Consider the following 24,871-nt stretch of genomic DNA (forward strand, 5'->3'; position numbering starts at 1 on the left):
GCTTTTGTTGTTGATTTTTGTGTCCAATTGTACTTTAGGCAGTTGTGGATCAGGGGTGCCCTAGCTGTGTCTTCAATGTTGATGTGGTTCAGCCCACAGTAATGTGACCCGAATTTCACTGGGGGTTGTCTGATTTCTGGCTAGTCTTTGAAATATAATTCCGGAGAAATCTGTAAGATTTCTGCTATTGCCCTTTTCAATGTGTTTCCTTTTATGCATGTAAATATTAAATAGTGTTTGCCCGCTAACCTCTCTCTCTTGAAAGTGCCCTTAGCGGTTTTCATACTAACAGCTTTAGAGGCTGTTTGGAGTCCTTGAAACTTATCTTATAGGGTTGACTTACAAGGAGGTTTATATTTTTGTGTTTGGTGGAGAGTTCGAGAAAGCGAGGTGTCTCTAGCAGACATCTTGTTGAATATCTTGTGAGTAGATGTTAGATCGGGAGTATTCAATAGATAAAGAGATTGGCGTTGAAGTTGCTGGTGTAATTTGCCATGTGGCTATTTTGATCTCGGGCTGACGTATCGCAAGAAAGTGTTCGAGCTATGGTCTACTGAGTATTTCAAGTTATTGTGCATTTTGAGTTGCGAGCATTTGGCCCCTGTACCTTCAATTTGAGGTGCATGTAGTTTCGCTCGCAAGACTCAAAAGAAATTTCTTGGATTGTCTGCCCAGTGAACAGTGAATGAATGGATGTGAGAGGATGGCATCGTGCAGTGTTATTATGGTGCATCACTGCTTTCTGTTCTGCCGGTGATAGAATGCGGGCAATATTATGATTCTAGACCCGCCTCCTACGTAATTTGAACTTGCGCAATGCTTTAGATGCCCAGGTAAGAGCTCCAAATGAACACCTTGCAGGGTGATGCTGATCACTCCAGTTTGTTTGTAGTAATTTTAAGGTGGTGAGGCATTTTGCTTGCCATTGTGGATATCATGAGGAATGCATTTTCTCAAGGCCAAGCCGTGTTTCACAGCTGCTAAGTTGCTGTATGTCGATTTGTTAACAGATGTATGACTTGTTAACTGATTTGCCCTGTTGTAACTAGTCTGTAAGGTTCTTACTTCTTGGGAGGTTTATGCGGCAAGCTGGCATTTACCACCGTCCTATGTTTGTCATTGACATCTGATTGAAAAGCAGTAAACTTAAAATTGGCAGCAAAACGCTATGCGCCATTTCTAAGTCATCGTTTAATTCAATATGTGCCCCAAATTGAAGGCCTTCTAACATCTTTAATCTCGTTAAAATCTTTTATCCAGCTATTACTTGAAGTTTTTTTTTTTTTTTTGGTAGAAAACGGCATTCAAATTGTTCTTATATGAGTACAACTTGCCAAGTCAGAAGCAACCAAATGATACAAGAAAGGAGGAACCTCCATGATACTAGTCCAAAAGAGCTCTCTAGAGTACCGAGCTACGTAGAAAGTGATCCAGTCCGCGACTCTGTTTGTCTTCCGATACACATGCGCTATTTGGAAAGAAGCCAAATCCCTAATCTCTCTGTGGGTCTCACAAATTAGTGGGTGGCCATTCCTATATCGGTCCGCTTTCCGTATCCAATCCGATCATTGTAGAGGAGTCCCTCTCCAGGTATATCCTGTCTGTTTTCAGTACTCTCCTCGCATAGGAGATGCCCTCAATAAATTCTCTGGCAGAGAAGTATTCGACTTCTTAGGTTTTTCTCAAAATTTTCTAATGGAAACTTTAATTGTTTTGCATGTCTTTTATGCTGCATAGCTTGTACTATGGAAAGAAAGAAAGGCAATGGAAACTAATGGATTGAAATGTAAAGATTGCGAGGTATATCAGCAAAAAATTAAGAGTGCAACTTGTGCCAGTAGTTATTGATTTTGCATTAAGAAAGAAATAAGACACCATATTACTTTGTTAACTACCTGAATGAAAGAGGATGTAGATAGGCCGTAAAAAGAGTTGGATTAGAGGACGCGATTCACATCTGTAGTTTTAACCAGTCCTTGTAGGTCTCATACACAGCGGTTAAAACTCAGCAGCTGAATGTAATGAGAAACTGCTTTAGACAAATATAGGAGGTTTTCTGCAAACCAAAAAATTTTGGTCATACGTATGACTAGTCTCTTCATGCCACGTACCAGGACTTGTTCAAACTGTGGCGGGTAATGAAATAAGACTCTTCCTTTTATTTAAACTCGGGCAGGGGTTTGTGCTCAAATCAGTATCATGTCAGATGTAACCAGTCCCTGCAAGTCGAGTGTCGGGATTAGTTTAAGGAATTATGTGAGAAATTATTTATAATTTCAAATCCAAGGGTTCGACACAAATTGTCATTGTCTTGGCTTCCGCTCCTTTGTGCTTGCCTCTCGCTGGGACCACCTCAAACTCAGACCAAGAATGAAATGAAAGCCCTTATCTGCAAATTTAACTAAGATAGGGTGTTCCATACAAATAACCACAGCGTCAAGACGGCTGCCGGTACTAGTTCAGGAATTAAAATAGAAACCTATCTGTAATTGTAAACACAGATAGGGTCTACTAGGGATAAGCATCGTCCTTTTTTTATCCGGTCAATAGGCCTGCCTGAAGTAGCTGAAATCGAGATCTGAAATTAATCCATGAAATCGGGACCTTTCTGAAATTTTACACTCCAACGGTCAGGTGAACCATCCTCTCATCAGTTTTAGCTGGTTCCGGTTGTCCGCGCGACGAGACTAGCTAAAACCGAAACAGCGAATGATATGATAACCTATTATAATTTATTCCCAAGTAGGGAGCTAATTGGAAATAGTCATCATCTCAGTTCGAACAAGTGTCGTTACGCCCCTTGCCGGAACTAGTTCAATCGTTGACAATGTATATTTTCAAATAACCTTCTATACAAATTTTAAATTACATATCAATCTCGAAATTTTCTCCGCTCTCCTTTCTGAGCTCGTTCTCTTCATCTCGTTTCTCTTCAGTTAAACCCTAACCCTAATCCTCGGCGGGCGTACACCAGGAGCCCAAATCCGATTCACCGAGGACCTCATCAGCGATATCGAAGGGGAGCAATCTGAGATTCTCGGAGGGATTGAGGGTTTAGGGCATCATGCCTCCAGGTACTAATCTCCTTTCAATGCTCTTCTTCTTCTTCTCAATGTCTTAACTGTTGGGTAAATTTGAAGGTAAAAGCTGAAAATCGGCATATTTTATTTGATTAGGACATAAAGTTGTGCTCTTTAATTAATTTATTTTTCCCCCCATTCTTTCGGTTCAAACAAGGGAAGTGAATCTGTTTATTTTTTGTATCAACTGGAGACCCTGCCTGACGATTACATTCTACTGTTAAAAAGATCGTTTTTCTTTTCTTTTGGCGTGTAGGCAAAGAGGGATAGTGACGCAAAATTGGATTAGCCCTAGATACTCTCCATGATGAGGGCATTGATTAGAAAAATTCTTGCCAGGAATTTAATTTGATGTTAATGGTGGGTCACCCCTTTACACGAAGTTGTCTTGCCAGGAATTTAATTTGATGTTAATGTTGCAAGTTGCTTGGAGGAATGCACAAGTTTCGATGGTTTATACCTTCATCTATAATTCTTTTTAGTTAAGGTTCATACTCTTGTTCTAAGGTATCGAAGTCATTATTCTTAACTCTTAATGGCATTGTAGTTCATAAGCGGTTTAGAAGTTTAAGCTGTCTAGTTAAAAACAAATCCTTATTCAACTTCTTTATTCTAGTGGTAAACTGCCGAAAATGACTGTGCCAGGTTCCTGTGACTAGTGATTTCCAATTAAATTATTTTGCTTCGGAGTCTTTGCAGGTCAGCTAAATGGATAACCATAAAATATATTAGGAATGCTATCTTCTAGCTGACATGATTATTGGTTTACTTCCTGCTTTTTTTGTTTGGGAAATGCATTTGACTGAATTCGGAAACATTTCATATTTAAACCATACCCTTGCACATATTATTATAATGTAATATTACAGAAGAAAAATCATAAATACCACATTAATAAGTGTATTAATACCATAGAAAACTTTTGCATATCATGACTTTTGTCGTGAAGATCTCTTAGTGCGTAGAAGCCCATTGCTCACTATTCAGCTTAACTTTACATCCCTTTTATTTTACCAATTTAAGCTTCTATTTGATTAACTTGTGTTGTTATATTTGTTTGTTGTTCCAATTGTATATGAAATCCAAGACCTGCCATTCTAAATTCAATTCCTCTTAGTTTTGTTACTATCACTGGGAGAGCTGTGTTGGTATACTACACCAAAGAACATTTTTTTTTTCATTTTATCGTTCAGTCCCAGTGTCTGAGATTTTTTGTCAATAACAACTGAAAGCCACAGGCAGAAACAGAAGAAAAGGCTAAAAAAGGCCTTTTCATTTGTTGGAGGGTAAAAGATTAAACAATGTGCAATTGAAATTCTGCGTAGATCTTAAAATTAAGTCTCTGAGATGATCTTTTTTCTGAGGTATTGCCGGCGACACTCTATAGTGAGTTCTCTGTTAATACTCATCTTGATCATCGGTACACTGCAATTTTTGGGCCTATTATCTGCTCCATTGGATACAATAGTGTCAAGTGACGCTATTTTTTGTCCTTGAGTACAAGGATTCATACAACAGGCTGTGTAAGGGAAAAATCTCCATGATATATTTATCTACTGTTTGAGTAGTTGCTGTTTTATAATGTTAAGTTGTTAATATACACTAGAAAATATGCATACGACTAGATGATTTCATTGCAAATGCACATTTAAACACATGCATAAGAGTAAAAAATTAGTTATATATTTGAAACTAGACAACATGCATTTCATGACTTCTTGAAGTTAGACAGTCTACTCAGAAATGAAGTTTCCAAAAATACTGGAGTTTCTGGTATTTTACACTGTGAAATAAGAGGTACCAAGCAACATTGTTCTGATTCACACAGTCCTAGCTGTTAACTCGCATGAATATATTTTATATATGCAACCAAACAAACATTCAAATAGATACTGCTTCTGCTTTATATTTCAGCATACTTAATACTAGTAGAAAAACCATATAGAAAGTTCCTTCAATTACAGTTGAGCCAGCTGCTGCACGTTGACTGGGTACATGTCATTAGGAGGTCCAGTGAATGCCCTTTGTCCGAGGATTAAGTTCACAGCTTGTGTTGGGTGGAAAGCATCCCAGAAGATATGTTGGCTCCTATTGAGGCAGGGAACAGAAAATGGAAGGCAGGTGATCTGCCCCTGGAACCTTCCCAGCCCACAGCAACCCCTTTCAACAACCGTGAAACCTGCCTCCAGTAAAACTCAGACATCTTGATCAGCTCATTAATAAACTTAGTGGATTCATAGGCCTTCTTCTCTATAAAATCTTTTTAACAGGTTATTTTCGATTATGCTAATTTGTTTTATTTAGATTTACATGCACTATGTTCTCCATAAGTTGTTTAACAAATATTTTGAGTATGCTGCTATGTTGTTTCCATGCAGTGACTTACCATAAGTGCTTGGGTTGTTGAGGATGTCTCCAAGAGCACCATATGTGTTGCCATATACAAAAATTGCCCCTGGGTGATCAGTGTTCAGCTGTTGGACCAGTGATCTCAGTCCCACATTGAAGAGACCAACCATCTGATTTACCTGATCAACACATCGGTCAGCTGGGGTGAGCCCAGAGGCCCGTTGGTTGGGGATGCATCCTAGGGGCCCCACTCCTGCCAGGACAAACTTCCTTAGACCTACGCTGTATAGTGCCTGCAAGAAAGAACAGCTTGGAGACAATTGAAGACATCCTACTATAATGCAGGTATATCTTGATAGAATTAGGCGACATGTTTGTTACAATGTTTTAAGGCACTGTTCTTAAAGATGTTCCTCAGATATTTACTTTCTGTGCAAATTTGTTTATCCTGTTAGATTTGAAGTAGGTAGTTTGTACCCAATTTTATCCATTATGACTTGGAACCAGCCATATGATCGCATTGTTAGTCCATAAAACATTGCTAGCTGAAATGACATGCATTCTGTCGCATGACTAATAAATAGCTGGATCACATTGTTTTTCAATACCAGTATCTGTCTGGTGTAGTGGTTGAGGAGGAGGTTGGCATACTCCTCGGGGGTGTAGTTGTAGCTGGTAGCATATTGAGGTGGCAGAAGGTAGTTGTTGATGTAGTCGTTGCTGCCAAAAACCATCACCACGATGGACCTTGCAAGGTATTGGCTCAGGTTTCTTTCACCACCCATCAGTGTCTTCAGTTCATTTAAGTTGTTTTCAAAGTTCAGCACCTGCTGATTTAGGCTAAACCTCTCTCCCTGCCATTCACAAATGAAATCAATGAGATTAATGTAAAAACTATAGGATAACAGAAGTAGGCCTACTGCACATAAACGGTGTACTGTTTCCCGCAGAGTCTTAAAGATCCTGACTGGGGAGTGATCAGGGCTAACATTGGTGGTTCAGCTACCATGCAGCTTACCTTGTCATGGTCTATTATCCTCCATTAGCAATGTTAGCGCTGCCAGTGGGTTGGCTAGCATCTGGATCTAGTTTGACCTAGATCCCACCTACACTGCTTTCAGGCTAAGATTTAGACCCAGATCTGTCGTATCACTTGGTGGGTCCAAGTGGATCTCAGTCAGGTTGGATCAAGTTTTAAAGTGAAAAATTTCAACTAATTTTTGTCAGATAAATCGGGTTTATTGGAGTTTCATTCTGTCAGTTTAATTTCATGAGCTCCACATCCAATTTGAGCTCATGCATGATAGATAAATCTTTACTTCAGACATGGTCGGGTCTAAGTCAAATTGGATCTAGGTCTGCTCCACCCATATAGAAGTCTGGATCAAGAAATACCGGACTTTGGACATGCAGGGTTTTGTATGCTGTGTCCATCATTAAACAACTTATTCAGCCAAGAGTTGAACAAGAATGATACTAGGTATTGGCCGGTCTCATCAAGGATGCCCCCGGCTGCTGAAGCATAGTTCACTCCACCAAGCAATCTCGTTCCATTCAAGCCAGGACTTGTGTATGGTGGGAGATATGGAAGACCCAGAAGATCACCTGGAAAGATTAAAGGTATCACATTTCAAACCATAGCCTATGAAAATCCACCCAGTAGTATGACATAAATTTAGCTTATAATTGTATATTATGCAGCTTGAATCTTTTTTTCTTTTTGGACCCGTAGCAAAAACGGTTGGTCTGCATGCTTTCATCCTTTCAATCTGGATAGATAAGACTGCAAATGGGTTTCATCTGGTCTCAAGCCAGTTTTATTCAAATTGGACCTAAATTGGCCTTGGATTCTACTTTGTAGACCCATATCTGATCTAGATTCTACTTTGTAGACTCATATCCGATCTATCACTTGGTCTAATTTGGTTTGAAGTCATGGCATGGATCTAGACTTTTAAACACCACCCTCACTCTTTTTTCCCCCCTGTTTTTGGGGGTGGGGTGTCATATCAGGCCTTGTCAGATTAGATCTAGTGAGTTCCATAGATGATAAATCCGCATCTTAACCTAATTGGAGTAAGAACTTATCTCGGGACTCAGCCCTAACCTGTTCATAGCTTCGAACATGGATCAGGTCTAAGTTAATTCAGGTATGGGGCAGAAGAGCCCATCAAGCATGGCTAGGTTCAATGTGTCATCAACTAGGCCTACAGAGCCAGGGACTAACTTGGGCTCAAGTTTTTCTAGAGAGCAATTGTAGACTGAGATGGGGAACCATTTTCACTTAAACCAGCAGGGGCCAGGCTAAGTGAAATAGGCCCAATATTGTGTTGCTTAAGTTTTTTTTCTTTTTGTTAAATGTGTTTTCATTTTTCTTCTAGGAAGGGGAGATAGTTTCAAAAGTACGATTGAGTTCGGAGCTCTTATGAGTTTTGACTAAAGAATCTTAGTTGTATAGCTTCATTTGAAACAATAAGCAATTCCATGTTGAAGATGGAATATAATTGTTAGTAGGAAAAAATTAAGTAGAAGCGAAGAAATAAAAACAATATATAGGAGAAAATGGTTTGAATATTTTAAAATATTGAGATTGGATTGTTGAAGGCAACAAATGATTATGGTATGAAAGTTAAAAAACAAACTTACACAAGACATCTACTACGGTTTTCCCATTACAAAATCTCCCTGTAGGCCCTTGAAAGAAATCAATCCCATAAGGGTAGTAATTGGCCTTCGCAATGGAGCTTAGGTAATTGTTGTTTCCATCATCAATCAAGGAGTCTCCAAAGGCAAACATGGCTGGAACCTGTGATTCTTCACCCACCACTTGGCTTGAGCACTGGAGAATCACAAAAGTGGCGATAAAATGCCAGATGAGAAGCCAGTGGACAGCATTCTTTGAGCTCATCTTCACCAGTTTTACTTGATCTATAATGGCTAAAATCGATTACTATGCTAATATGCATAGTATCGTGCTGTGGATATATACTAATAACAATAAGAGACGAGGGAAGATCTGTCTGAAACGGCCAGCGTAGAAGCAGCGCAGCTCATGAAATGCTTGTTTCTTGGTACAACTTTTCTGCTTTCTTTACTCCTAGTTTCAGCCGTTACATGAGCAGATTCTTGCTTTTTCTAAGTCAATTTTTTTTTCCCTTCTGCAATGCTCTTTGCAGCTTAACAGTCCAAGAATGGTAAATGACAAGCACAGTTCATGAGAGTTCTACCTTTAACGTACTCATATCTCATTATTAAACACAAACACATGAAGCGTGCATGTGTGTGTGTGTGTGTGTGTGAGAGAGAGAGAGAGAGAGAGAGAGAGAGAGAGAGAGTCTTCACCAGTATGGAGTTGATAGAAGTGTAAGGTGGCCATGGCATGACTTTCTTCTTAATAATGATGACAGGCATATAAAAATTTGGAAGGACAAGGATCTTTTCTATTTTTCAAACTCATGTTACTTCTAAGTCAATACTGAATGCAGTTGCTCGGTTCTTATGATGAGAAAAGATTGAGGGCATAAAGCACTAGTCTTACTGTACTTAAAGACAAATTCTTGAATTTTGGTAATAGCATGTAGTCTTCATGATTTGGTGCTTGCCCGTCCTTCACATATTCCTATTCTAGTGCATGCTGTGCTGAAGTAGAAATCAGCCCCAAAGGAAAAGCACCATCTCATCTCGTCCTCTAGTAGTGTTGTTGGTGTGAATGTATGGTCTGAATGACTGTTATGCTTACCCCAATCCATGCTTGATATTTTGTTAGATTGTGGATGGATATGTTGTGTGGACAATTACTCCATCTGTGAATCATTGGTCAACAGAGGAAGAATCATCACTTTAGTCACGGCTCATATATCTCTCGAGGTAAATCAAAGTTATTTCAACCTCCAGGGAATCTGATTGCAATGCTTTCTTCGCTGTTCAGCAACTCCTTTGTGTCAAACATTGTGGCTTTGAGAAATGCCAGAACCTTCTTCAATATCCACCATTTGTAAGAAAATTTGAGCTTAAGGATTCAGGCGAGGGTGTTTATCCCTATGGAGATTGAGAGAGTGAAATGAATTGGAGAAGCGAAAACGATCTTGCAAAGGTTTCTGAATAGATTATTTCTCAGTTACTCTATTTACACTGTGCTTCAACAATGTCTGCGAAAACAATCTTGCATCGGTTTGCGGAATGCTTGTATATGGTTGTAAGATGGCCGTTAGTTCTTTGATAGAAAGGGTGAACACATACCTAAATAGTCCAAAGACTGGAGAGCCAATAAGCAGTACTACTAAGATTTTGCACATTAACCATATATAAAAATAAAAACAAAAAAAGTATCTGATGAACAGCTGATTTGAACCTCCTGAATGCTTTAGTTACACCAACTACAGATGGAAGAATATGAGTCCACCAATGAACCAAGCGATTCTTTACAAATCAATGGCATCCTTTTCCATGAATTCCATCCTTGACAAGCCACCATGCACTCAAATGGTAGGTAGGTGCCTAGTCAATTTGATGCTATTTCTACGCAATAGTCAAAATTAAGTGTAACCACCAAGGTACTTGTCATAAAGATATCTACCATCTCCTTTCTTGTTTACAAAGAAATGGTACTGATATATTCCATGGATGCTCATCTAGCTGAAAGAAAGGATAGGCATATGAAAAGATATGACAGTGGATATGGATAGGAATTGAAAGTTCTGCAACATTATAGATGGCTCTCACAGGTCGCAACCATGGCAAGCACAGTGTGTCCAATAGGTGCGTGGAAGCCTAAAATTCAAGCCAAGATCCATAGGTCCATCAGTGGACAGGTTGAGGAGGGTAAGACTTCGCCCACTTGAGGAATTGGAATGGAGAAAGTGGCAGCTTTTTTGTGCGTGATAAAACTGAAAGAGGAAGTAGAGACGGAAGCAACACACCACTATGTTGGCATTCCTCACTAGGGGCCCAAAATCCAAGATAAGGAAGAGTAAAAGTTTCTACTCAATTGGCTAATCCCATAAGAAAGAGATGGAAGTGAAAGCTGCCCACTATCACTTGCCATGTTTGGAGTCAAATTCAAGTATTTTCAAAATAATGCAATTTGGAAAGGTCTTTAGACCTTGTACAAGAATTCAATGCCTAATAACCCTTTGAACTCAATTCAATGCATGACAAGTTCACCAATAGCTGGGCTTTTAACTTTATTGCTAGTGCTGCTTTCCAGTCTTAGTACTTATCCTTGAGATCAAGAGTGATTAGCCATCAGGCTACCTGTGACTGTGGGCAAAAGAGCTTCAAAATCCTTGTTTAATTTTAAGCTTTTATCAGAAATGGCTTCAAAAATATTTTAGAAGGCCTATTCTTATTCGGAGACCTTATCTTTGTTTAGCAGGCACCTTCTTAATTCTTCTTTCTCCCTTGTTCAAGTACCAAATCTAGAATACACAGTAGTGGCTTTCTCTTTGAATTTGTGCATGCCACTGCTGAAACTTGAACAGAGCTGCTGTATAGGATTTCAGAAAAGAAATACAGCAATAGATAAATATAAAATGGAACCAAGGGAGGGAAAAAACTTCTGCTATTTCCTCAGCAAATACAATTTTTGTTCTCAGAAAGCCCCATAAATCAAGTTTACACATAAGACTTCTCTTTTTATTTTTATCTTAAATTCAGTAGGATTAGTGCAGCGTTGGACTGATGAGATCATTTGATGAACAGAGCGAGGTCATCTTGGCTAAATGATGACGAACTTTTTCTATTTGTATGATATAATTTAGTAATCTGAAAGAATTTAGAACATGTAGTTTCTCATGATACATATCATATAGACAGAGTGTCATAGAGCAGCACTATAGGTATAATTAGAGACAAGAACTAAAATGGCTGGCATGTCTGAAGCTCCAAGAGCCTTGGTAGCTTCTTTTGCTACCTGAGGATCTAAGAACAGAGGGGGTTTTGAGTGGGCACTAGCCCCCCCTAGGCCCTTGTGGGTGCTCTTCTTGCACCTTCTATATAGGTATAAATTATCTTATCGCAGTGTCTCCCTAGTGGACCTCCTAAGCCTTGTCAATATATGTGGTGGCTATTGATCCATTGAGTATCTCTTCTTCTTCTGCTGCTGTTGCTTCTTCTTCTTCCTCTCCTTTCCTTCTATTTTTTCTATTGGTAGAACCATCATCCACGGGGTTCTTTCAGAACCCTTCCTTTCGCCTGATTAGATGGGCAAAAAATAACCTCATCAACTAGGTGCAGAGGTGTTCTGTGGTAAGTGGATGAGGAGGGTAATGATGAAAGGCTATCGGTATGCTTTAGTCATTGTGTGATAGAAAATCACAAAACCAATTTGATGGATGCTTTGTCGATGCTAAAACTAGCAAGAAATGACTCTCCACAGGATGATCTTTAGATAAAGCATATTTACTTATATGCAATTCCAAGACACACTCATTAACATCAGGGTCTTTTCAAGCTACTGTCAGGCAAGTAGGTTGCATGTCGATGCTACTGTTCTTTGAGAGAAAGATAGCATATCCATGGTAACCCAAGTATATGATGCTCTTTCAATTATCTTGCCTCATAGCAACGCCAACGACACCAACAAGAAAGAGGAAGGATGGAAGATGTACATATGCGATACACTTGAATTATTCCAGGAACCATATCGTATTTGGAACCTATAAATCTATCAACAACTTTGATGCACTTACGAATATTAGATACAAATGAGAAACGACGACTACAAGTAGGGGAAGCTGTCGGCAAACGAAGGATGGTGTTTCTGCCAGGTGTCGCATCCCAAGAGGAGCAACGTGGCTTGATCAGTAAGTGGTAGGGGACCCAACACCACTTCAGAAAATCTACCGACAGAAATAGGAAATCCAGGAGGTGGTGACGTATCACAAGATCCAGCCAATGAGAGGACGCGACACGGCCAGCAGGTGTCTCGATACATCCTCTTTTTTATAATACAAGGACGTAAGTGTTCGACATGCATTCTCCTCCTTCTCTCCACGTTTATTCCACAAATGTTCAAAAGCGTACTCTCAGAACCTAATAGGAGTGTGCTTTCTTTGACCAAACAATGGTCCACCTCTTTCCTTGGTCTCCTAGCTAGCTTAATGGAGGCGTCCGACATTGCTTAATTGCCTTCCCCTATTCTCTCTGTGTGACATTCTCGTTGAAAGCAAGGTGCAGGCCAAGAGACTTTAGAGAGAGAGAGAGAGAGAGATGCATGCTAAATTTACACCATGGTATGGGGCCATAAGTGACACCTAATCTCAAGAACACCAATGGATGCTTTCCATTGTTACCCGCCGAATCAAAACTAACATATGTATCTTTTCTGAAATGGATACTCTGAGGGAGACTTATAGCGGATAGATATAATGCATCTTTACTTGAGGAAAAGGAAAACTTATGTTGTTTTGGTACGTACAGCACTACCGATACCTTTGGCAAATGGTCAAACGCCTTTGGAGAAAGGATGGCGCGTTGAAAGCCTCTCAAGATCTTCAAACAAGGATGGGTTGGCACGCTTGGATATCAATCCATTGTGGTTGACAAGTCTCAGCCAAATCTAGGAGCAATGTCCAGAATCTTTATTGTCTATCGCACGCACTCCGACATGTAGAGGACCCACCCATGCATGGAGTCAAGTTTTCCACCTTAACGCCATAGATTGTTTCACAAAGTCTCGACAATCCAACTAAATTACTTGCTTCTTTTACTTGCTCGATCAGCATCGTTTCCTCCAACCCAATGCTACCACAAAGTGGAAGCCACCCGGAGAACTCCATTAGTGCAAGTGGCTGCCACTTCACGTGGAAAATTATGAAACGAGTCTGAGAGGGATAGAACTTTTCTTAGAAAGACAGAGCACTATCAGGGAATCCATCAGGACCCGAGGCTCATAGAGCAAGAGAAACAAAAAAAAATTTATAAGAATACATTATTATGTGGTGCTTGACGACCGGTTAATCCAATTGGCCTCTACTTTCTCGGCAAACAAAGCAATGGATACTGGAAAGTGCTCTTGGTCGGCAAAATTGTTTCTCCAATGCTTGCTTTTATTTTCTACTTCTTTCTTTTTGTCTGGATTAAGTGGGCGGGGAAAAATGAGTCCCCGCAGACTTTCTAAACCTAATGAGAGGTCGCAAAATTCAAACTAGTGTTGACTTGGAAAGAGGTAGCAATGATGGTGGTTAGCACACCACAACAAAAGAAGGAGGAAAGCCCCACCATTTCTATCCTTCCAAGTTAGAATAACCCAAGCCAACGCCTTACCACGCTATAATTCAGCTTCCATTTGGAATAAAATATTCCGGAGTCTCTTTCATCTCTTTTTGTTGACTAGAGCAGCAAAAAGATTAGGCGAGGACATTATTACACTTGCACATGATGCTCTACTTGCTTCTTCTTCTTCTTCTTCTTTTTTAAATGGCGAAGAAACACGAAGGAAACATCATCCTTTTGTCAAACAGAGCTGCATCAGTTTGTCAAACGAACAGAAGAGGACAAAGATAACAATAAAAAAATGGAATGATTTCAATGTGATCCGAGATATGAGCACGGATAAGCCTTATCCCTTTCATATTTAATATTCTACGTTTCTACTTGGCTGGTGGTTTCTACACTGGTTCCCGTTCTCTGAAATTGAGAGAGTATTTTTAAATTCTTATCAGTCTTCCTCTGTTTTCTTCACCCTGTGTGCAGCATCTCCTCTACATCAGTCCATTTTTGGTCGACATTATTAATTTTAAACCACCTTTGTTATTCCTTCTCCTTCTGTTTGCAGAATATTCATCTCATTTTGCTCATTTTAAATTATCATGCCTGCTTTGTGATAGTCTTAGTGCGCGAGCATCCATCCATTAAGCAAACTCTGGAGTTATTGCTAGGTAAGTAATCATGGCAAGACTACGAGTTCTATCAATTTGTAAAGTCCATGGCATTATTAGGGACGTAATTCAAAGTACCTTTTATACGAGAGACTATTATGGAGTTAAAAATCCTCTTCTTGTGTTGGAGAGGTCCATCTCCTATCATCAAGTCATTTATGTTCCGCGAGACAGCAGATGATTGAGCAATGTAGAGACTGTGTAGGGCAGACTTTACTCAAAATGGCTAGTCGAAAGATATTATTTGGATTTCTTGATCCCGTATAAGTATCCAAGATCTACCTAACGAATAACCGATGTGTGACTAAATACATACCCACACGGATCCTCACATACTCTCTCCATTCAAGTCGTGACGTCCTCGTCAGGCTAAGAGTTCAAATTCATTCAAATATAATCACAAATACCACGATTGACCCGTGGTCAGCTCCAATGAATCCGTATTGCAGCGTTCTCTAGTCCACATAGGTTATGAGTCGGGTCCGCTCTGATACGATTTGTAACAACCTATGACCTCGCCCAAAATGGCTAATCGGAATGTATTATTTGGGTTTTTTAATTCTGTACAAGTATCCAAATCTATCCAGCGAATAACCGATGTGAGACTAAAAACACGCCCGCACGGGTCTACACAATGCGCAAGCTATTGGTGATGGGAGACTGAAAATCTACTGTCCAATCTTGAACCAATATTATGACTTATTGTCATGGTATGTTTCACAGCACATTTGTGACACGGTTTGTGATTACCAGATTTCTCTTCTCACTTTTTTATTCTCAATCTTTGCTTTCCCAGCATCTCGGGTCATCTCTTCAACCTATATTGCTACGTGTGCAAGACTAGCCTAACATAACTGCATAGCTACACAAGTGAGACAGAAAGGAAGAATATTCTTTCTAGTTTTCACAGAAGGTTGGTCCATGGATCACACAATGGCAAATAATTAAACTTTTGTCTTTTGTGAAAAGGTAATTCATAAACATACTCTCCTTTTTTGCCCTTTTCTTTTCTTTTTTTTTTTTCTGATAGATGCACTCTTATCTTGATTTACATAGATTTTGGAGAGAGACAAATACGAAGTGAATGACTTCACCAAAACAATGTGTTCATGTATCCATTTCCTTATGAGTTGGTATCCCAGGTTTTGCCTTCTTGACCCAAGGAAGCAAAATGGGGTAATTGGAGCCTTCTACTTTACAACCACTCACCATGCTGTGAGGATTATTAGGGTTACATGCCCCACATGATCATGTGCATCAGATGTTTCATTTACTACAGCCATACCGAGCCATCGCCAACACTGCAGCATTTCGACCGGACACTTGATGCCGGCATGGCCTTCTCATCCACCCGATTTGGGCTGGGCATGAATTGGGCCCACCTGACCCACCGATCGTGCGGGCACACCTATCCTTCGGACACTACGGTCCAAATTTAGGGCATGGAGGGTCCTGATTCCGCAATCCATGGACTATGATTTGAGGGCAGTCATCTTATCCAGCTAAGAAGAGTCCAACTGCTGACTTTTGTAAGTCGAATTTGACTTTTTAAAAGGAAGGCCCACTGGGCCCATCTATAAGCCCATGTCTTATCGGTGGGGCCCATGTTTCATGCTTTATACATCTATATATATATATATATAAACTTAATTATGAGATTGTATTCTATGATGACCATGGCATTGCAATTGTGTGGGACTAGGGTGGTGCTATAGCAGTTGGCAGGGCAACAGCAGAAGTGGTGAAGTGGTAAACTGGTAAGATAGGACCACTAAATAGTGGGCAGTAATTGGCAAACAAAGACATGCCAACGACAACCAAGGAGGGTGGTGGTGGTGGTGGTGGTGGTGGTGGTGGAAAATAGCTGTAAATGGAAGTGATGGTGATGCTATATTTACTTAGTAGGAGCAAGAGCAGCAGCTTTAGTTCAGCACCATTAAGTACCAACCAATGCTTCAGGGGTTGGTTGGTGAAGTTTGTAAAAAGATCATTGATTCTTTTACTGATGTTTTCAACATCAGTAAAATAAGCAAGGGTAGAAAAAAACATCATGTGTCAGTGTTTATGCCTCCTCATTAGCCATTTGAAGATTCGAACCTTTTCTTTTTCGGCACGAGAGCTTTTTTGATGTAGAAGGATCCATCAGTGTACACAGAGAACATATGAGGTCATGCTACGATTCACTGGAGTACTCAGCACTAATAGCCAATAATTCAGAAGGTTGTCCTGAGTTTTTTTTTTTTCTTTTCTTTTTTTTTTGCTGAAACGGATGTACCATATGGTATTGATTGTTGAGGTTTTGAACCTAAGGAAAAAAAAGAAATACAAAATCTGAACAATGAACACCTCAGCCATGCTCCACGGTGAGGTTTTGCCTTTATTATGTATTATATAATGGTGAGAGTAACTAGTTACAACTCAAAAACCTGTTTAGATAAGGAAACACTGTATGAGGTCGGATGAGGTCGACTTCTGTTATCATATAATTTTAAATTAGTCTGACTCCTATTATCACATGTTGATAAGAGAGTCTGACTACTCAGAATACACTAGGCAGCTCTCTCTTCCCAACCCAAAGAATATCTCAGTGCATGGTAATCGCCCACACCGCTTGCGCTCTGTTAGATTCAGCTAATAACCATCGTCGAATCGCCCTCAAGCAGTACAGCTTCCCGATTATGCATTGGATTTGTTGCTTCACCTTTCAAGTTGAGATGAAATAAAATAAGGAGAGAAAGTATCGCATATCTCCGTAACACCTTCCTAGGAGAGGTGATCAAATTAATCTACGAACTTCTCTTTTTTTTTTCATTATTTTTTCTGATGGAAAATGTGACCAAATTTATGAATGGGACATCACACCACTTGACAAATAGATTCTCTATCGAGACAATATTCCCAAACGCAGAGCTCTGAGCCCTTCTTTTGTATCATTAGATGCCAAGGCTCAGGAACAAAGTCCCTTGGGATATGAATCTGTGCCAAAAGCTTCTCTGCAGCTACAACTTGAAGAATGGGCTGGCGAGAGGTCTAGAAACTATGATCTAACCCTCCACATGCTAATTCAAGGATACAAACGGGGAGATTACGGAGAAAATACGTGATCCCCTCCCATGGAAAAAAAAAAGATGGTAGATGTAACCGAGAAGACAATGGAAAAGAGAGTGCAAAGGTGCCGGCCAACAATAGTGGACAGGAGAGGGGAGTCCTCACTGTTCACACACGACTTTTAAAAGGTCAGGATAAACTGTTAGAATTCTTCTGGGAGATTGGCTCCTGAGAACACTTGTAACGCATACAAGAGAAAGCATGGATGAGTGGCCATGTAAAAGATCATATAAGTGATTGAAATCCTCATCTAATAGATGCATTACATAGTTTCAGTTTGCGTGATCTTTTTGTTTCTCTACCTTGATATATAAATTGAAATAAATAACACATACTTCATAATAGTAGAGATTATTTTCTCAAAAGAAACTGCACCTAACTTTACATTCTAAGATAAAAATGTTGTGCCTGATATATTTTAACAATCCATTTCTTAGCAGCTGAAACATTTAGAATCAATTAATGAATTAACAAACAGTTAATGCATTCTCGTTACAGCAGCAGGAGCACAACGTAAGCACGTTGTTAATAGAAAATAAAACCCATGCATGTATCGACAAACCCGAGAGTTGACAATGAACAGTTTTGGATAGCACAAATTTATATGTATATCTTTCTGCATGTCGCGTGTGAACATGTAAGTAGAGTTTATGTGTGTAACATCCCAGAACATCATCTAAAATGGCAAACTGAAAGATATTATTTGGATTTTTTGATCATGTATAAGTACCTAAGATCTACCCAGCAAATAACCGATATAGACCTAAATACACACTTGCATTGGTCCTCATATACTTTCTCCGTTCAAGCCCTGACGTCTTCGTCAGGCTGCCCGTGGTCAGCCGTAATAGATTCGTGCTGCAGTGTCCCTCAGTCCATATAGGTTATTAGCCAGGTCCGCTTTGATACTACTTGTAACAACTCAGGACCTAATTCAAAATGGCTAGACGGAAGGTATTATTTGAGTTTCTATAAATACCCAAGATCTATCCAGCAAATAATCAATGTGGGACTAAATACATACCCGCACAAGTCCTCACACTGTGCACAACATTCAACATCTATTGCCACATTGTCACGCATTTCTTTATCTTATTCATATTATCTTTTCACCACTAACTTTTTCGCAAAAAAAAAAATAAATAAAATTAAACTAACTGTTCTAACCTGTATTACTGTTTAGATTAATAAGTAGCAACATAGATTCGTGTTCCAAGTTAGACACCTTCTTGGCTGCCACAATATTAGATCATGTACATCATCGGGTCATGATACGATCGGTATATACTTTTTGAGCAAAAGTATTGTACAGAAAAATAATTTACTTCATCTGCATGCATTTTTTTTCTTCTAAATTTTTAATCGATACATACGTGCATCTTGGTACATATAAAAATATGTATTAGGGTTATTTATGCGTGCTTGTAGACACGTGTGTATCATGAACTCAATTATTTAATGTACGAGCATATGTACGTGCATCTTATTACATATAAAATTATGTATTAGGGCTACGTGTATATAATATTTATGTACATATTATTCATGTGTGCCTGTAGATATGCGCGTATCATGATCAACTCAATTATTTAATGTACGAGCATATCATATTGGTTCCATGGTAAAGACCAACTTTCTGCCTCCCACATCACCACCAACACCAAGTGTTAGTTTTTCATCAAATTTTAGTTCATATTGAAGGTTAATAAGAACAACAGATGATTGCTAAGAGATACGAGTGAAATGGATTTAATAAAGCTGTCCAATTCCAAGATTTTCTATGCCGGAGCCAAGTGTTAATTTATTGTTAATCATTATTTAGTTCATATTAAGAGAATAAGAAAAGCAGATGATTGATACAAGACATGGGTGAGAGGTGGATTTAATAAGCTCTCCAACTCCAAGATTTTCTATGTGGAAGACCCGTCTTCTGCTGTCCTCCTCGCTTTGCTCTCTCTAAAGCATAACAAACTCTGACCCTCCAACAGAGACTTGCACTATCCAGTGGCTGTTCACAACCATCATTCCCTTCACCATGGCCTAAAGCACATCACCACCAACCATAACATCTCTCTCTCTCTCTCTCTCTCTCTCTCCCTCCCTCTCTCCCTCCCTCCCTCCCCCTCCCCAGCTAACCATTATAAATAAGAGCATCAACTTGCCTTGGATTTACCCAAGTTCTCTTGGAAGCAGAGCTTTGGCTGTATAGTTGTTTGTGAGCTTTCCAAGAGATTCTCCCCACCTGAGCCAAATAGAAGGAGAGAGTGTGTGCGTGCATTTGTGTGTGAGGAAGAGGATATGGACGCTGAGACGAGACAAAATTTCAAAGGGGACTCGGTGCTTGCCGTGGTCTCTGTTGATTGGAGAGGCAAGCCCTGCAAGCCCAAGCATGGTGGCATGAAAGCTGCTGTCTTCGTTTTAGGTATCTCTCTCTCTCTCTCTCTCTCTGTGTGTGTGTGTGTGTGTCTCTCTCTCTCTCTCTCTGTGCCCACACACAGTCTGAATTTTGACTGGTATTCTAACTGCTATTTTTTCTCGAAGGCTATTGAATTCTTCTTTGCATAAAAAAAGGCTCCTAAGCTTATGCAATTGTATTTAATGAGCGTATGTGCATTATTTTTAATTCATTTGTTGGGTTATTTGAGGGTCAATATGCTGAAACACTCTTGTATGGGCAATTTCAGTTACCTGGGATTTTTTCCCATCTCTTTTTTAAAGTTCTCCATTTTCTTTAAGTTTAATGTTTTTGGAATTAAGATGGCAGATTACATATATCAAAACATCTTGCTTGCTCCTGCTTTTGCTTTTCCAGGCATTCAAGCATTTGAAATCATGGCAATTGCTGCTGTGGGGAACAACCTCATAACATATGTGTTCAATGAGATGCACTTTCCTCTGTCGAAATCCGCAAACATAGTCACCAACTTCGTAGGGACTATCTTTCTCCTGTCTCTGCTTGGGGGATTCCTTTCGGATTCTTATCTGGGGAGCTTCTGGACCATGTTGATATTTGGATTTGTGGAGCTCTCAGTAAGTCATGCGTCTCTCTTTTTCACTGAATTGTACTTAGACATCCAATCCCACTGCTTCTTGTCTACATGAACATCAAATTGAGCAAGCAGGACAGAGATAGATAAGAAGAAGAATCTGCAGGCTGTTATTAAGGAGACAAATATAATGAAATTTTCTTAGTCCTTCCCTCGTCACTTGAGAAAGGCGAAGAAAAGGAATAAAACCATCAAAGGAAATTGCCAGCTTTCAAAATTCATATATATATATATATATATAATCAAGGTATGAAAAAAAAAAAATTTTAATGAGCACCCACTAAAGAAAAACTTTGTAGCCAAATTCTTTTCAAAATATAAAATAAATAAACCAAGTATCAAGAGAGGAGAAAAGAAAATGGGAGGTAACAAGGGGGAAAAGAAGCTATCCTTTCCCTGACATCATGGGTATATGTGCTGATTTTATCCAGGGATTCATACTACTAGCAGTCCAAGCGCATCTCCCCCAGCTGAGGCCACCTCAATGCAGCATGATGTCCAAAGAAGAGCATTGCATGGAGGCCAGAGGCTTCAAGGCCACTATATTCTTCATTGCTCTCTACCTGGTGGCCTTAGGGAGTGGGTGCCTGAAGCCTAACATGATTGCCCATGGTGCTGACCAGTTCAGGAAGGATGACCCAAAACAGTCGAGGAAGCTCTCAACCTACTTCAACACAGCCTACTTCAGCTTCTGTGTTGGTGAGCTCATTGCTCTCACCTTGCTCGTTTGGGTTCAGACTCGATCCGGGATGGATGTTGGTTTCGGTGTGTCGGCAGCTGCCATGGCAATGGCCCTTATCAGCTTGATATCTGGTATGCTCTTCTATAGGAACAAGCCACCTCAGGGCAGCATCTTTACCCCAATTGCAAGAGTAAGTTTCAATATCATTGCTTTCCCTTCTCTTCACTCATTGGCTTCATAAGATAATTGGCAGGGCTTCTTAGTTGTTATATTGCACAGTACCTACAGTTTCAATTATTAGCAGGTAATTCGATAACGATTTCTTCTTCTTTTCTGATCATCCAAGATGTTGTCAAAGCAATTGGATGTCCCAGATTGATTCCTTCTAAGAAAATTCTGGTGGTAAGCAAAGAAAACATGATATGATTACCCCCAGTAAGTGGGCTATTATGATGGTACTCATGTTATCCTGGGCGTTAGGTCCACAAATTTCCATGAGGTGTACTCTTTGAGAGTAAAGTGCTTAATATGATTGCAATTGTTCTATAATTACTCATGGTGAGTGGATAATTCTTCTAGGTTGTTGCTCAAGAATCTAAGGAATATCTTTTTGGTGCTACTGTGCTTAGTCAAACTAGTTGCCTTGTTATTTCCTCGAAACTAATGGATATCATCTTCTATCTTACTCAGAAATCCTGGAATTAACAAATAAATTAGTACCTCTTTAATTGGTCATGCTGCCTGCTTGTCTACTTGCATTAGTGTTCACTGTGATTGCTTGATTGTGTCATATAAATTACTTTAAGCCTGTTGTGAACAAATTTCCATCACTTTCAAGGATATTATATTCAATTATAGGTGGTTTTTGTGCTGATTGATATTTTTTTAATGGTCAAACAGTAGAAAGTCATGAGCATGCTTCTCTTGAGTCCTTAAGTTTGTACTTACATGAAAGCTCTTAATATATATATATATATATATATATATATATATATATATATATATATATATATATATATATATATATATATATATATATTATTTATATATATGTTGATTGTAGACATGCTTAGGCTGTTGATGACGACACAGGTCTATTTTAGTCTAAATAAAATGTAGGTCGGTTTACAGGATTATTCTATGTCAAGAAAGATTAACTTTCATTATATATAAATTCCCCCCTCTAATGATTATTAAAATAGCCACCTTCTATTTCTTGCTAGACCTCTGTTTCTGCTGATGGAGAAGGGTCTAAAATTTGCTGAGCGAATAGTTTGGGTGTCTGATTTCTAGGATTAATTAGAAGCATCCTATATAAATAAATAAACAAACATCGAAGTGTGTATGCTGTTTAGTTAAGATTTAAGACTTCTAAAACACTATCTTCTTTCTACCAACTTTATTCAAAATAAGAAAATTTAAACTCTATGCATATTCTTATCCTCAGATCCATTTGCTATGGTATCTAATATAGTTTGGTATTAAAAATTTTGCAGGTCTTCGTAGCTGCGATTACTAAAAGAAAGCAAGTCTGTCCATCTAGCTCTGAAATGCTTCGCCAGTGCCGAAACAATGCACCTGATCGCCTTGTAGTCGGTGGTGGCCTCCGACACACCGACAAATTCAGGTCTGCAATTCTATATATAATATAAATCCCTCATAGAGCAGTGCCCACACGAACAAAGATTAAGAGGTGTCCCTTGAATTATTTAAACCCACTGGTATTAACAATTGAAGACAGGATAGTTTAGATGTCACGAGCTCAGTTGCATCCATTTGGATTTAGGGCTTTACTGCTCATGCAGATAGCTTTAGAATAGGCTGCTCTCTCTCTCTCTCTCTCTCTCTCTCTCTCTACATATATATGTTTCATTGGATGTATAATAACATGGCTGTTTTGAAGAGAGAAGGAGGAAGTAGGCTGGCTAATTTCTTTAACTACAAGATCTGTAACTTCCATACTCATTATTATTTTGATATAAATGCAGGTTTCTGGACAAGGCCTGCATCAAAGTTCAAGATGATTCTAACATGAAGGAGAGCCCATGGAGGCTGTGCACCATTACTGAAGTTGAGCAGGTGAAGATAATCCTCTCGGTGATCCCTATCTTCGCATGCACCATTATCTTCAACACAGTATTAGCTCAACTTCAGACCTTCTCAGTCCAACAAGGAAGTGCCATGAACACCCAACTCACGAAATCCTTCCATATCCCTCCTGCTTCTCTCCAATCCATCCCTTACATCATTCTTATTGTTCTCGTCCCCCTGTATGAGATCTGCTTTGTCCCTCTAGCTCGAAGGCTCACTGGAAAGGAATCAGGGATCACTCCTCTCCAACGCATTGGCATCGGCCTCTGCACCGTGACCTTCTCGATGGTTGCGGCAGCCTTGGTGGAGAAGAAGAGAAGGGAGGTGGCTATTGGTTCGGATAAGCTTCTGTCCGTCTTTTGGATAGCCCCACAGTTCCTCATCTTTGGACTCTCAGAGATGTTCACAGCTGTGGGCCTCATCGAGTTCTTCTACAAGCAGTCATCGGCTGGGATGCAATCCTTTTTGACAGCCATGACCTATTGCTCCTACTCATTTGGATTCTTCTTAAGCTCGCTTTTAGTCTCACTGGCGAACAAGATCACCTCAAGCTCATCAAAGGGTGGCTGGCTCAGTGACAACGACCTCAACAAGGATAGGCTGGACTACTTCTATTGGCTCCTCGCAGCCCTCAGCCTCCTTAATTTCTTCAATTACCTTTACTGGTCCAATTGGTACTCTTGCATTCCATCTCCATCAACTACTCCAGCGCATGGTCCCTATGGTGAAGAGGACCACCTCAGCTTCAGTTCCTCAAAGCATGTAGAAGCTGGGAATATAGTGTGAAAAGGCTAGCTTCACCACTTTTTTTTTTTTTTTTAACTTCTCACTTTTTATCTTGACCTTGTATTAAGCTAAAGAAAGGTAAAATAATGGAAAACATAAATATATGATCATGTTACTTTTATACCAAACTTGTTGCAGTGGCGGGCTGACATGTCCACTAATGATGTCGAAGTCTTTGACTGGATTACAAGGATATTTAACCAAACACCACATTGTAAATGTCTCGAATAGAGCTATGAAGGAGTTAGGTGCAGGAACATAGTCAAGATGTCTATTAGGCTTTGCTGTCTTCCTGTCCACCTTTACTGTTGTTGTCATCAAAGTCCTCGTCACATACTGTTGTGTGAGAAATTAAGAGATGGATTCCTCTCTGTAAGGAAATTGAGATATGGATGTGGTAGAGTAGAACTTGTGCTGAGGTGGTTAAAAAGGAGAAATTAAAGGTCCACTTAGGAACGGTCCATGTCTTGTGATTTGATGCATTATGGGGAGGTGAATGAAACCTGCAACACAGAACAAGATGGTGGATTGGAGCAGAGCTCAGCAGAGCTCCTATGCCTTTGTCAGGTATCTTTTCCATCCAAACAGGTCCCATATATGTCCTGGTGGGAACATATATAGGCCCTCTCATTCAAGGAGCATAGAGTTGAGCTTGGCATTATAGTTGACATCCTTATGCTTGCCAAACAAAGATATCATGAAGCCAATGGACCCCATGAGCTCTGGAGCTGGCTTTTCTCTTGAAAGCTACCCACTCTAGAAGCTGGAGTTGTTAGTGAAACATACTTAAAATTGATCCTTTCCGGGAGATGTGGCTTTAAGAGCTTGGAGGCAAAAGAAAGATGCACG

At 39.6% G+C, this 24,871-nt stretch overlaps 2 protein-coding genes and 1 long non-coding RNA gene across 4 annotated transcripts; 2 read left to right on the forward strand and 1 right to left on the reverse strand.

Moving 5' to 3' along the window:
- Window positions 1-2,879: 2,879 nt before the first annotated feature.
- LOC149767825 (uncharacterized) lies at window positions 2,880-10,838 on the forward strand. 2 transcript variants are annotated; one of them, XR_016400351.1, is made up of 3 exons: window positions 2,880-3,074; window positions 5,459-5,774; window positions 9,196-10,838. It is a non-coding gene; the product is annotated as an uncharacterized LOC149767825 (long non-coding RNA). The 2 variants fall into 2 exon arrangements; XR_016400350.1 differs by lacking the exon at window positions 9,196-10,838 and adding an exon at window positions 8,606-9,028.
- Window positions 5,741-8,337, reverse strand: LOC103704872 (GDSL esterase/lipase At1g71250). The gene is made up of 3 exons (XM_089930314.1): window positions 8,076-8,337; window positions 6,907-7,034; window positions 5,741-6,283 (listed from the first exon to the last, which is right to left on the reverse strand). The coding sequence occupies exons 1-3, from the start codon at window positions 8,335-8,337 to the stop codon at window positions 5,873-5,875; spliced, it is 801 nt and encodes a 266-aa protein (XP_089786440.1). The 3' UTR covers window positions 5,741-5,872.
- Window positions 10,839-19,281: 8,443 nt separating the features above from the next.
- Window positions 19,282-24,135, forward strand: LOC103704873 (protein NRT1/ PTR FAMILY 4.4-like). Its single transcript, XM_039133559.3, has 5 exons — window positions 19,282-19,838; window positions 20,229-20,446; window positions 20,895-21,335; window positions 22,642-22,772; window positions 23,134-24,135. The coding sequence occupies exons 1-5, from the start codon at window positions 19,715-19,717 to the stop codon at window positions 24,020-24,022; spliced, it is 1,803 nt and encodes a 600-aa protein (XP_038989487.3). The 5' UTR covers window positions 19,282-19,714; the 3' UTR covers window positions 24,023-24,135.
- Window positions 24,136-24,871: the final 736 nt, after the last annotated feature.

The sequence above is a fragment of the Phoenix dactylifera genome, chromosome 4 (genome assembly GCF_051530095.1).
Source record: "Phoenix dactylifera cultivar Ajwa chromosome 4, Ajwa_hap1_PhDact_Kaust_v1.1, whole genome shotgun sequence".
In the NCBI taxonomy this organism is placed as follows: Eukaryota; Viridiplantae; Streptophyta; class Magnoliopsida; order Arecales; family Arecaceae; genus Phoenix; species Phoenix dactylifera.